Raw genomic sequence first — 11318 nt, 5'->3', positions numbered from 1 at the left:
CAGCTTGGAGAAGAGAAGATTCAAGGGGGATCTTACCAGTGTGTATAAATACCTGATGGGGGCAGGGGGCAGAGAAGATGGAGACAGACTCTTCTCAGTGCTGCTTAGTGAAAGGACAAGAGGCAACGGGCACAAAATGTAAGACAACAAATTCTGTTTAGAAAAAGCTTTTTTACTGTAAGGGTGATCAAATATTGGAACAGGTTGCCCAGAGCAGATGTGGAGTCTCCATCCTTGGAGGTATTCAAAACTCAACTGGACATGGTCCTGAGCAACCTGCTCTAGCTGCCCCTGTTTTGAGCAGCGGGCTTGGACTAGGCAATCTGCAGAGTTCCCTTCCAGCCTCAACTGTTCTGTGACTCTGTGAATTTTCTTTCAGTCCTAAGGAGACAGAAAGCCCCTGTGAAATGGAGAGGTCCAAAAGTTCATCTCTCTGGTACTTTAGTTTTTGAGATCCTGATCTCAAAAAATGGAAAAATTTACACAAAGACTCTTAGTGATAAGATGGTGCTCAAATTGGACACTTTTAAGATCTGGCTGGACAGCGTCCTGGGCCATCTTGTCTAGACAGTGCTTTTGCCAAGAAAGGTTGGACCAAATGATCCTCGAGGTCCCTTCCAACCTGGTATTCTATGGCTGAAATATCTGAGAGATTGCTATAGAAGCCATTTATAAGCTTCTGTTACAAATACCCATCAGCGGTACCCAGTTGTATATCAATCAGTTGTTTTAAAGAAAAATTCTGAAGTTGGAGTATTTTATTGATTAATATCAGTATATTTTCTCCAAAACAAGACCGGGTAATCCTCACATTCTCTAGAGGAGCTTTCCCAACATGAAGTAGCCCTCACTAGTGAGGCAAAGGGTTGGGCTGCGTTTGCCAAAGACATTTACTCTACAGTTCCCCATTCCTTAGAAGTAGCTACAGTAAGATTAAGCTGTGCTTTCAACCCACAGTCGTTATGTTTAAGGTGTGACACCGTGCCAGGACCTGACTCAGCCCACACACCCAAAGCCTCCCTTCACAAAATCACTCCAGCCTCCCGAACCCCAGCACCCCAGTCTATCGCTCATCCAATACCACTGGATTTCACGGCCAGAGTAACTTCTTGTCCTCAGAAGCAGTTCAGTCCCTCCTGCCTCGCTCCAGAAGCAACGCTTGCTCCAAAATCTTGGGAACTGTTGCTCTTGGCAGAACTCCCCGAACTTGGGTCCTGGAACATTACCAATTCTTACAACTTTCTGCTGTCAGCTGGGCGCTCTTATGAAATATGCAACTGGAACCATTACCTCGCACTGCTTCATGCGATTCTGGAAGCTATCTGTGGTTAACACATTTTTACTAAGGTCGCTAAGCAGCTCAGCAGAGGTCTGCTTGAAAGCAAGCAGTGCTTGCTCCATCTCCAAAGGGAACACACAGCATTTGTCTATCAGAACATGTTGAAGCTGTGGAGAAGGAGAAGAAGAAATGCAGGACCTCTGCAGGAATGGGAGAGACAGTATAGTTCTGGCAAGTGGGAAAATTACTGGCAAAATTTACTTGAGATCCAAATCTGGAGTGATGTTCAACTCTTCTGTGCTTAAGTCCAACCCAATTTAAATATTAACTTGTTGATAACATTTCTTAGAGTATTCCTTTCTCAGTCTAAGCAAAATAGTAACTGATGGCCATTAAATAAATAATAGCACAATAATTATAAAAACATGAGCCCAGACTGACTTTCTTGGAGCCAAGAAGACTATAAAATTAACAGCAGGAAATGTTTTATTTAGGAAAAATACTGGTCATTCCATCTTGTAAAACCTTACTTCACTGATTAATTCCGAGTTTTAAAAAAGTCTCACAGGAGTCCTGGAGGTAACGTCTGTAGACTTTTGTTTGCTTTTAAGTATTTTCAGAACTGGGATCATGAATTTTGCAGGATTGTACCATTAATTTGCACTGTCATTTGCACTTCCCTAAAGGAGGGAGCTTCCTTTAAAATAACTATGACAGCTACTGAGGGAAAAACTGAAACAATGACAGAGATTTTGAAAAAATGGCTTTTCAGATACATATGAATATGGTTTTCTTTGATATGAATGTAGCTGCATGTATTTATTTATGTTAACTGCTCATTTTATATTTAGATTTATATGTTTCTCTTCTGTAGTATGGGTTAACCTGATTAACCTGTATAGGTCAATAAGTGCCATATATCCGATTTGATCATTGCAATAATTTTGAAGGGTTGCATAGTAACAATTTTGCTTTAGGTGCATTTTGTTTTACTTTCAGTGGATTATGCAGATGAGGTAAGGATCATAATAAAATGTCTACAAACAAAATAATTTTACCATATATATGCCTTCCTTTTCACAGGGAGAATATGTAGATTGTGTTGTGTGAGTCAGTGGTCTTTGAATCAATGGTTTTGCCCCGTACTCAGGAAATCAGTATCTTTTTTAATAAATTAAAATGATAGGAACACCATTTGCCCCAACCGAATGAGAATAAAGAATAATCTAGTCCAATAACCTGTCTCTGGAAATAAAAAAAAAGCCACATTACGATTCAGTAGAAGATGCAAGAAACCCATTGTGACATAACCTGCCTTTCATATTTTTGTCTCATCTTTGTATCTACTGCCTTGCACTGACATTACTCATGCACTGACATGAAACAATAGGATCAATATTCCTCGTAACTTATGTTATTACTGGTGATGATCAGACTTATTTTGACAACCATATAAAACCAAATTTGTTTTGTCACTCTGATAAATTCTTGTTCTTAAAAGCCTCTCGTGACAGAGTTCCACAGATTAACTACAGGCTGTGTGAAATAACATATCCCACTTACTAATTTTGCATTTCATTCCTTTAATTTTCAGTCTATCTTTTTATAAAAAAAAAACAAGATAAAGAAAACGTAAGATTCCAAGTAGTCTTTTCTAAAGTTTTCATGTTATGTGCATTTACCATGCTCCCTCTTATGTTTTCATTTTTGTGGATAACAGTCCTATACACTTGTTAAATAGAAGAAACTCTTCCCTGTTGTTTTTGATTACTTGTGTTCTGATGAATCAGTCTCTAGTTCTGCAATATTTTTTATGAGATTGGGTAAGTAGGATAATAGGACTCAAGATGAAGCTGTATGATTGATCAATATAAAGGCATTATTGTATGTTCTGAATTATTCATCATCCTATTCTTTATGCATTCTAATGCTGTAAAAGTGTTTTGACTGTAGTCGTGTATTGAACAGGTCTTGCCTGAGCTGCCTACGATACTGGTCTTGAGTTTATCCAGTAAATTTGGAATTTTATAAAACTGCCTGAGCTGTTTCAAATTTCTGAAGAGTTTTATTCTTTTCCTCCCATCTTCCCTAGATCTCCTACCTGAAAACAGGTTATCTGGAGGACTAGATGTTTTCCTAAGTAACTCTACTAAGTTTGCACAAGTGCAAACTGTCCCAACATGAAAGACTGGAGGTTAATGTCTTGAAACTGGAAAAGTGTGATATAGTACAGAATTTGGAAACCAAGTCAAATTACAACAGTGAGTATAAAGAACAGCATGATCAAAAGAAGAAAGGGCAAGGTACAAGCAGAGAGAAAACTAATGCTCTTTTGGATAATTTTGTATTCATCACATGCTTTTTGAAAGAAGGAGACTGTGGGAATAGTTGACCCACTATTCAGCTAATAACAGATGGTACCAAAACATCTAAAATACTGATCTATATTTTGCCTCAATCTTTAATAAAAAGGTTATCTATGGCTAGATGACCAATGTAGTTACCATCTGTGATGAAAACAGGGAAGAAGGGAGACTACTGAGGTATTTTCAGATCATCTGGATCTTGAGTAGTTCCTTCAGTAACCTCAGAACTTATTAGTAATTATTCTTAAAAGTTTATAGACACTGAGTGAGGCCCAAAGTTAGATACTAGCTTCCAAAAGGGGGAGGAAGAAAAGTAAAAGAACACAAAGAATTATAGATCAGTCAGACTGTAATTTAGCACCTGAAATAATAATAATATTAACCACCTCAGGCAAGTCTGTATCTAAATCAAAGGTGAATTTCACTGGGTTCTAGATGTGTGAAATCAAATATATTTCTGTAGGAAATTCTGTCATCATTTTTTGAAGAGCAACAGTAACACATAGCTGCAGTTATAGGCTTGAGAGAGCAAGTCCTCATAACTGAACTCAGTAAAATGAATCCAGAAAAATTCAGTTTAAAAAGTTGTGTATCCCTGATGGAGAAGTTAGTGTTGTTAAGTAATTGCCCATGCAGATTTACTGTTCCTCAGCCTATGTGTTTCAAGGTCACAGGGAGAGCCAGGCCCCCTGCACAAAATTTAATCCCCCCTTCTACAACTGTGGAGAAGCCAGATGTATTGATGTATTGCTCTTATGGCAGGGATGGCTCATGGGTTGGTGTACCCCAAGAGGCAGCACTAAGCAGGGCTTGTTGACCTGTCTTTGGCCGTGCTGCCACGGCTGAGCTCTGGAAGTGCATTTCAGCCGGTGGTCGTGTGTAATCTCACTGGCAGGACAACTTGCCCTGCAACTGCAGCTCAGCGTAAGGTAGCCTGATGGACGTGGGCAGTGGCAGTACAGTGTCAAGACTATAGCAATGGGATTGCTCTTCTGGGCAACTTTGGTGGCCAGCTGCTGAGGAGGGGAATCTGGCCACCAGTGGACTTGTGGGCAGTGTATTTTGCTCAGGCCAATTGCTATGGCTCTTTTGAGTGCTTGCTATGTTGCAGGACTGTGGGATTCAGCATCTCTTCCTTGCAATTTATCTTCTGTAGCTAGGGATGTCCTAGAGCCGAGTAGAGTAACTGAGAGCAAATGATCTGCCTCTCCTCTCCCTCTGCTGAGAGCTAGTGTGCACCCCTGACCAGAACACCCATGCAGGAGAAGACAACAGGGAAAGGAAAATGAAGGAAAGAGGTGATGGAAATTGGTCAAGCCCGAGTGGCAAAGAGAGAGATGCAGGGACCAGGAGTTTCTCCCGTATCTCCTGTTCCTATTTAGCTCTCTCCCTAGGACCTATCACAGATCCCTTGACACTAGTAATAAGCTGTGATATCGCAGAATCACAGAACAGTTGAGGCTGGAAGGGACCTCTGGAGATGGTCCCGATAGATAGAAGTTCTCTAGGTTAATCAATCTGCTACTGGAAAGCGTAACGCCTCTGGCACATGGCTGCTTTCACAAGCAGCTGTGGACCTCAACCTTTTGTTCTGTCTTGTTTTGCTTCTCCAGAGGGGTACAGCAGATGCTTAGACACCAGCTGCTCAAGGAACAAATTCTTTGATGTTGTTGGAATCTCAAGGGTACACAGTGGATAGTTTCTGACAATCTTAAGTGCTAGCTTTGCTTTTTTTACCTGTTAGAGAAATAAGGTGGAATACACAGAGAACTTTTTTTCTGAAAGTCTTTTGCTTTTCAACCCCAGATTATAAAATTCACTGTACCTTCCTTTTCCCTGAGGCACAGCAAACTTTCAGGTTGAGCCAAGTAAGGATGCATATTTTAGGCTACCTAGGGAAATTGGTCTCTAAAAACATACGGCATTTCAACTTTAGCAATGACATAATTGTAATTTGACTGTAATAATGTTCATTTAATTAAATGCATCCTGGGGAAAAAAAGAAGTGTTAATATGTTAGTTAAAAAGCAGAGCATTCAAATTAGAAGGTCAAATTCAGATTTAGGTACTGTGCAGTTTTAATTCCCTTGTCCATATATAGAATCATGCAGTCATTAATTACATGACAGTATGGTATTTTTTTTCACTGGACCTTTGCCTCTAACTATAGATCTGCTGTAAGGATTATGTGGGTTCTAGACATTAAGGTGTGGGATGTTTCTAGCTGGAGTTTGAAGAATGCATTGAAAGATGCAGGTTTCTATTTTGGAGAGGGAAAGCAGAGAGGGTGAGTCCATCAGGTGGGCAAGAAAACACAGAGTCAAATGGAAATGTAACTTGGTACTTCCTCTTGCTCAGCTGTTGAAGCACCTTATGTCTGGTCCTTCAGAAGAGAGTTATGCTGAACTCATCATTCTGGAAAGGCACAAGATACCACTGGGGAACCTTTGGGTTAATTAAGTTTTTGCTGTGGAATTATAATTTTATTTCCTGAGAAATTGCATGAGACATATAATGAGGAATTAGTTGTTACAGGCATAAGATCTTACTGAAATATGACATGACAAATGACATGATCGTCATAGTAAACTCTTTGGAATGGCCTTTTCTGTTCAAGTCCAGAGAGGTGGAAAGTAGTGGAAAGCCGTTCAAGCAGAATCAGCTGGGGAAGAAGGACAACCAGTATGGTCATCTGTGTTAACATACCGTGTAAGCTTCAAGTACTTTTTGGGGGATGGTTGTTGTATACATGGTACAGAGAACAGGCTTCATTTTGCCTGTTCAGATCTTTTACACTTTTGTGAGTCCGTACAGAATCATGTAATTATTCTTGTACTGTAAATAAGCACATATGTGATATTGGTCTTCCCACCCTTGAGAGATGCCTTCAAATCCCAAATATTGCGATCTGCTTTTAAAGAAGTTTTATATTGTAATTCTGGATTGTCTCTTGATTTTTTTTTAAACTCCCCTTGCTTATCCCACTATATATGTGTGTGTGACAGTGAGGGTGGCCAACTCCACAATTTTTGAAGTGACTGCAAGTAAAGCCTTTTCATGTTGCAAAAATTCTCACACCCACCTCTACTAACTCCTTCCCGGCAATTAATTCTGCCAGAATGTTCTCCCCGCATAGATTTGTGTTCATCCTTCAATCTTATCACTGCTGCTTCTGAGAGTTTTTCACTCTCTCTCTCCCAGAACAGTGGGCGCAGTTGTAACTTTCCACTTCTTCCTCATCTGTTCCTTCTGCCCCAGCAAGCACTTGAGGGGAAGGAAGAGTGAAAGCCAAGGAGCTTTTCTTCTTTCCAGCCAGCCGAGAGGAACAGGGGGCAGGGAAGCCCAGGCCTCATCCTTCTTTCAAACCTGAGGAATCTAAGAAGTGTAAGTGTATGGCCAGGGCTTCCGAGCTATATGTACTATAGGTTTCTCTGCTTTGTTCCACTGGTGGTTGATGCACTTCTTCTTCTGGATGAAAACGTGAACAGTGGCAGAGAAAGAAGGCGCACCAGGCGTTAAAGGGGCAGTTTCAGTCCATATCATCCTAGTTACCTGCCTTCTCTTCCACCTGCTTAATGGTTACCCCTCTGCTCTAAATCTCTCACTTATGACCACTTATGGTAGCCCCAGTTTTTTACCTTTTGTAGTATTGTAGTACTCCCAAGTCCCTCTTGCTCCTGGCATTACTCCAGTCACCAGGAGCCACCCTTGGGACATTTAGGCCCAGCAGCATCCACGTCGCTTTGGTCTCTTCCTCTCCCTGGAGAGCTTAGGCAGCCCTGCATCCCCTGGGAGACAAAGGATGTGGCAAAGCAACAGCAGAGGCTAGAGAGTGGGTCGGAGAAAGCAGAGAGGGATTTGTCCTGCGGGGAGGGATATTCAGTGAGGCAGTGGCTGGGGAAGGAGAACTGCATGCATGCGCGTACAAAACTTTAGCTGGTAAATGCGGTGCATGGTGGATATGTAACTTCAGTGAGTTACATGTCCAGTTTGTTTCAAGCGCCTTCTTTTTTAGGAATAACGAAGACCTTCAGAACAAGGAAAGCTGGGGAAAACGCATGTTATGCTGCTTCCTAACCTGAACGTCTGTTCGTGACAAAAACTGAGGTACGATTTTTAAAAAGGAGATTCAGCCTCCGGGAGAGGCACCCAGTGAAACAGAGACCTGCCAGGCCCTCCGCCCGCGGGAGTAATTTCAAAGAGGTTTTCAAAGGCATCTCCCTCTTGCGTCGGGAGGTGCTGCCACGCACCCGCGGGAAGGCGCGGCGCGCCCCGGAGCTGCCCCGCCGCCGCGTCCCCTCGGGAGCCGGGCAGGGCCGGGGCGGCGGGAGGCGGGCGCGGCACAGGGCGCGCCCCCCGGGTACCTGCCGCCGCCCCGGCGCCGTCGGGAGAGGCACCTGCGGAAGCACCGGACCCCTCCGGGGGCGCGGGGGGCAGCGAGGTCTCCCGGCCGGAGGGTGGCGGCGGGGCGCGGTGGCCGCGGCAGGTGGCCTTGCCCCTTGAGCATCTCCCCGCGCCGGGGCGGAGGGGCGCGGGGCAGGGGCCGCTTTCACGGTCGCCCGCGGAGCCGCGTCCCGCTCCCGCCGCCGCCGCCCTTGGGCGCTCGCTCTGGGCCGCCGCCCGCTCCCCTCCCCGGCGAGGAGGAGCGAGCCTCCCGCCCCCACCTCCGGAGGAGCCGGGCACGGCATGTGCGTGCGGGGTGGCGCTTTCCGGAGGCGCACCGAGCCCCGGGCTGGCGACGCGGCGGCCGCGGCCGCCCGGCGCACCATGCCGCTGCCGCCGCCGCCGCCGCCGCCGCCGCCGCGGCTCCTCCTCTCCGCCTCCCGCGCGGGAGCGCGCCCCGCTCCACTCCCCGGCTGCCTCCTGCAGCAGCGGCGGCGGCGGCGGCGGCGCTGAGGGAGTTGCGCGGGCTCTGCCCGATGTGGCAAGAAGCGATGATGATGAGGAGGAGACGCCGCTACCTGCTGGAGCGGGCAGAGCAGGCGGGCGGCGGCGGCTGCGGGGCGAGCGGCGAGCAGTCCCGCTCCCGGGACTGGCTCTACGAGTCCTACTACTGCATGAGCCAGCAGCACCCGCTCATCGTCTTCCTGCTCCTCATCGTGATGGGCGCCTGCCTGGCCTTGCTCGCCGTCTTCTTCGCCTCCGGGCTGGTAAGAGGCGCCCTCCCGGGCTGGGACCCGCGCCGCCCGGCATCCCCGCTGCCGCCGCCCGGCTGGCATCTCCGCACCCGGCGCCCTCCGCCGAGCCGCGCCGAGCCGAGCCGAGCCGAGCCGGGCCGGGCCGGGCCGGGCCGGGCGGGGCGGGACGGGACGGGGCGGGCGAGAGCCGGTGCCGCTGCTCCCGCGGAGGAAAGTTGGTGGCGGGAGGCGCCGGGGTGGCGGCGGGCAGCGGCGGCGGGGCCCGGGGACCCCCCGCCCAAACTTTGCTGCCTGATGTTTTGAGGCGCCGCTGGAACAGCGGCAGCGCGGCTGATGGGGCGAAAACTGAGGCAAGGAGCGCATCGAGTTTAATTCACTTAATTCATTGGCTCCGCTCCCTTCCAACTGGCAGCTTAGCCGTATTGGCCTTTTCGGTGGCAGGGCTTAAATCGCCGCCCAAAAATGCAGTGCGTACCGGCATCTGAAGTAACATTTTTCTGGCAAGTAAGCAGGGGCCGTTCCCTCCTTGTTCTCCCCCCTCATCATACCATTTTCTAGCGTTTGACCCATTTTCTCAAGAAAGCTTTTGGGGCAGCGCAGCCTTCGTTTTTAAGGCAGATGAAGTTTGCTCGGTCGGATACCTTTTCTGCATGTCCAGTGCGGGGCTTCCAGCCTTTGGGAAGAAAAATATGTCACAGCGGCAGATGACAGTCGGTATCAGTTTATCTCACCCAGAAATCTGTGGCGTTTTGCCCTTGCGTTGAACGCAAAGGAAGAGCTGCAGAGGGCAGTAAAATTCTTGCTCCTTACAGAGTTTTCCTGCTGTTAATGATTAGAGGCAGGCTGTTTGCATTACTGTATACTTCTGAAGTAAAAAATGGGGATTTGAAGGGTCTCCGATTTTTTAATCTTTTTTTTGTTTTGTAAAAAAAAAATCTTCTAATGGTCTTCTGGAAAGCTTAATGTTTATTGAATAGAGCTAGTGATCTCTAAGAGCGAGGATGAGTAGGTTAGTAAAATCTAATGGATTCTCTTCTAGAGGCACTGCACATAACCGTGTTTGCTTAAACAGACAGACAATCCTGCTTTCTTGCTTGTTATGACCAAACTTTTGTCTTAAAAACTGCAGGAACTGCTTGCAGGATTAGCTAAACTTAGAGTTAATTGGTGGTTTATTTCCTTTTGGTATTTGTATTAATTGTTTTTTGAGCTTTTTGTTTAAAGTGCCATTCCCCCTAAATACAGAAGAGTTGTAGAAGAGCTAACGTGAGGCCAGTAATCGTGATGCCTCATAATTCAGTTGTTTAATGCCTAAATGTTTCAGTTTTGGAGCTCTGTGTACAAAATACAGGTTCGACACCTTATCTCATTCTAGTGTGTTAACTTGGGTGCTTGTCCATCAGGGCTGAAGGGATCGATGATGGAAATGGAAGTCCGTCAGATACTAAGGCTGAGGCGTAGTTAGGTGTGGAGACGTACATGATTCTCGCCTACCGTCAAGGCGGCAGAACTTGGGCTTGACAGTGTTTAGCACTAAATTTCATACCTTTCAGTCATGGTATGGTCTACAGCTTGTTTACAAGTTGCACATGCTTATTTTCATAATTCCGTTTCTTGAGGTAAATCGTTCACGGTAACATCGGTGGTGTAACTGTGGGCCCAGATTGAAGGACTGCTGAAAGTTATGGAAACAAAACTGTGAGCTGCCTGAATCTTGCCAGGCGTTACTACTTCAGAAAGAGTGAATTTTATAGTTCAGTCTGTATTTGGAATTCCAGACATACCGGAAGAGGAGAGAAAATGCTTTTAAAACCTTTTTCCTGAGCCTTTATCTTCCTGTGGCTAACAACTGGACGGGCGAGTGGAGAGAGAGGTGGGGTTCATCCTTAAAGTTTCCAGTCAACGGATGAAAGTAACTTCAGGCGGAGAGAAAGCTTGTCTGTACGGACTTCCAGCCACAGGATGTTGGGCAAAATCCTTTGGAGCCCTGCCCAGAGTTTCACCTAAAAGCGTTTTATTATAGTCTAGCTCTGGTTGCATTTGTGATTAAAATATTCCTGAAGGGTTTAGATCTGTTTCTCCCACACCTGAATAAAGAATACTCTTTTTATATAGCTGTGGAATCTTAATCATTTTCTTGGTGCCTGATAATATAAAAGGGGCAAGCAGTTATGAGTGTCTGAGCTACAAGAGCCAATATTATTATTCTTGTCTTTATTTTGCTCATCCAGTACGTACGCGATTGTTTTGACAGAAGAGTTAATTTTCTAAAGGAGGTGCAATGGAAGTGAAGTGGGGTAGTTCTCTGTAGGTCTGTGCTGTGCATTTGAAGCTAAAGGAAATCTTTCTTAACAGTTGTTTCCTTTAGAATTTGTACAAAGCAGTAAAGGTTTTACTGAAAATTACTTAAGCCCGTTGTGGAAACAAAACTCCAAAATGACTCACCATAACACTCAATCCGTATTTCTCACTTGTACTTCAAGGAACAGCTTAGAACGTGGAACGGGGGATCAGACATTGTTCAGAAAAAAATGG

General features: G+C 45.6%; 1 protein-coding gene across 6 annotated transcripts in view; it reads left to right on the top strand.

Annotated features, from left to right (window-relative positions):
* Positions 1–8197: 8197 nt before the first annotated feature.
* Positions 8198–11318, top strand: part of ADCY2 (adenylate cyclase 2) — a 239302-nt gene continuing 236181 nt past the window's right edge. The window contains exon 1 of one of the 6 annotated variants that reach the window (XM_075494060.1): positions 8198–8795. In XM_075494060.1, coding sequence (XP_075350175.1) covers positions 8565–8795 — 231 coding nt within the window. In that variant the 5' untranslated portion in view covers positions 8198–8564. The remainder of the gene's footprint in view (positions 8796–11318) is intronic. The other 5 variants (XM_075494062.1, XM_075494056.1, XM_075494057.1 and 2 more) reach the window with 5 other exon arrangements.

This window comes from Mycteria americana, chromosome 2 (assembly GCF_035582795.1).
Source record: "Mycteria americana isolate JAX WOST 10 ecotype Jacksonville Zoo and Gardens chromosome 2, USCA_MyAme_1.0, whole genome shotgun sequence".
Classification (NCBI taxonomy): Eukaryota; Metazoa; Chordata; class Aves; order Ciconiiformes; family Ciconiidae; genus Mycteria; species Mycteria americana.
The sequence above is the reverse complement of the archived record's forward strand: the minus strand, read 5'-3'. Positions and strand labels throughout refer to the sequence as shown.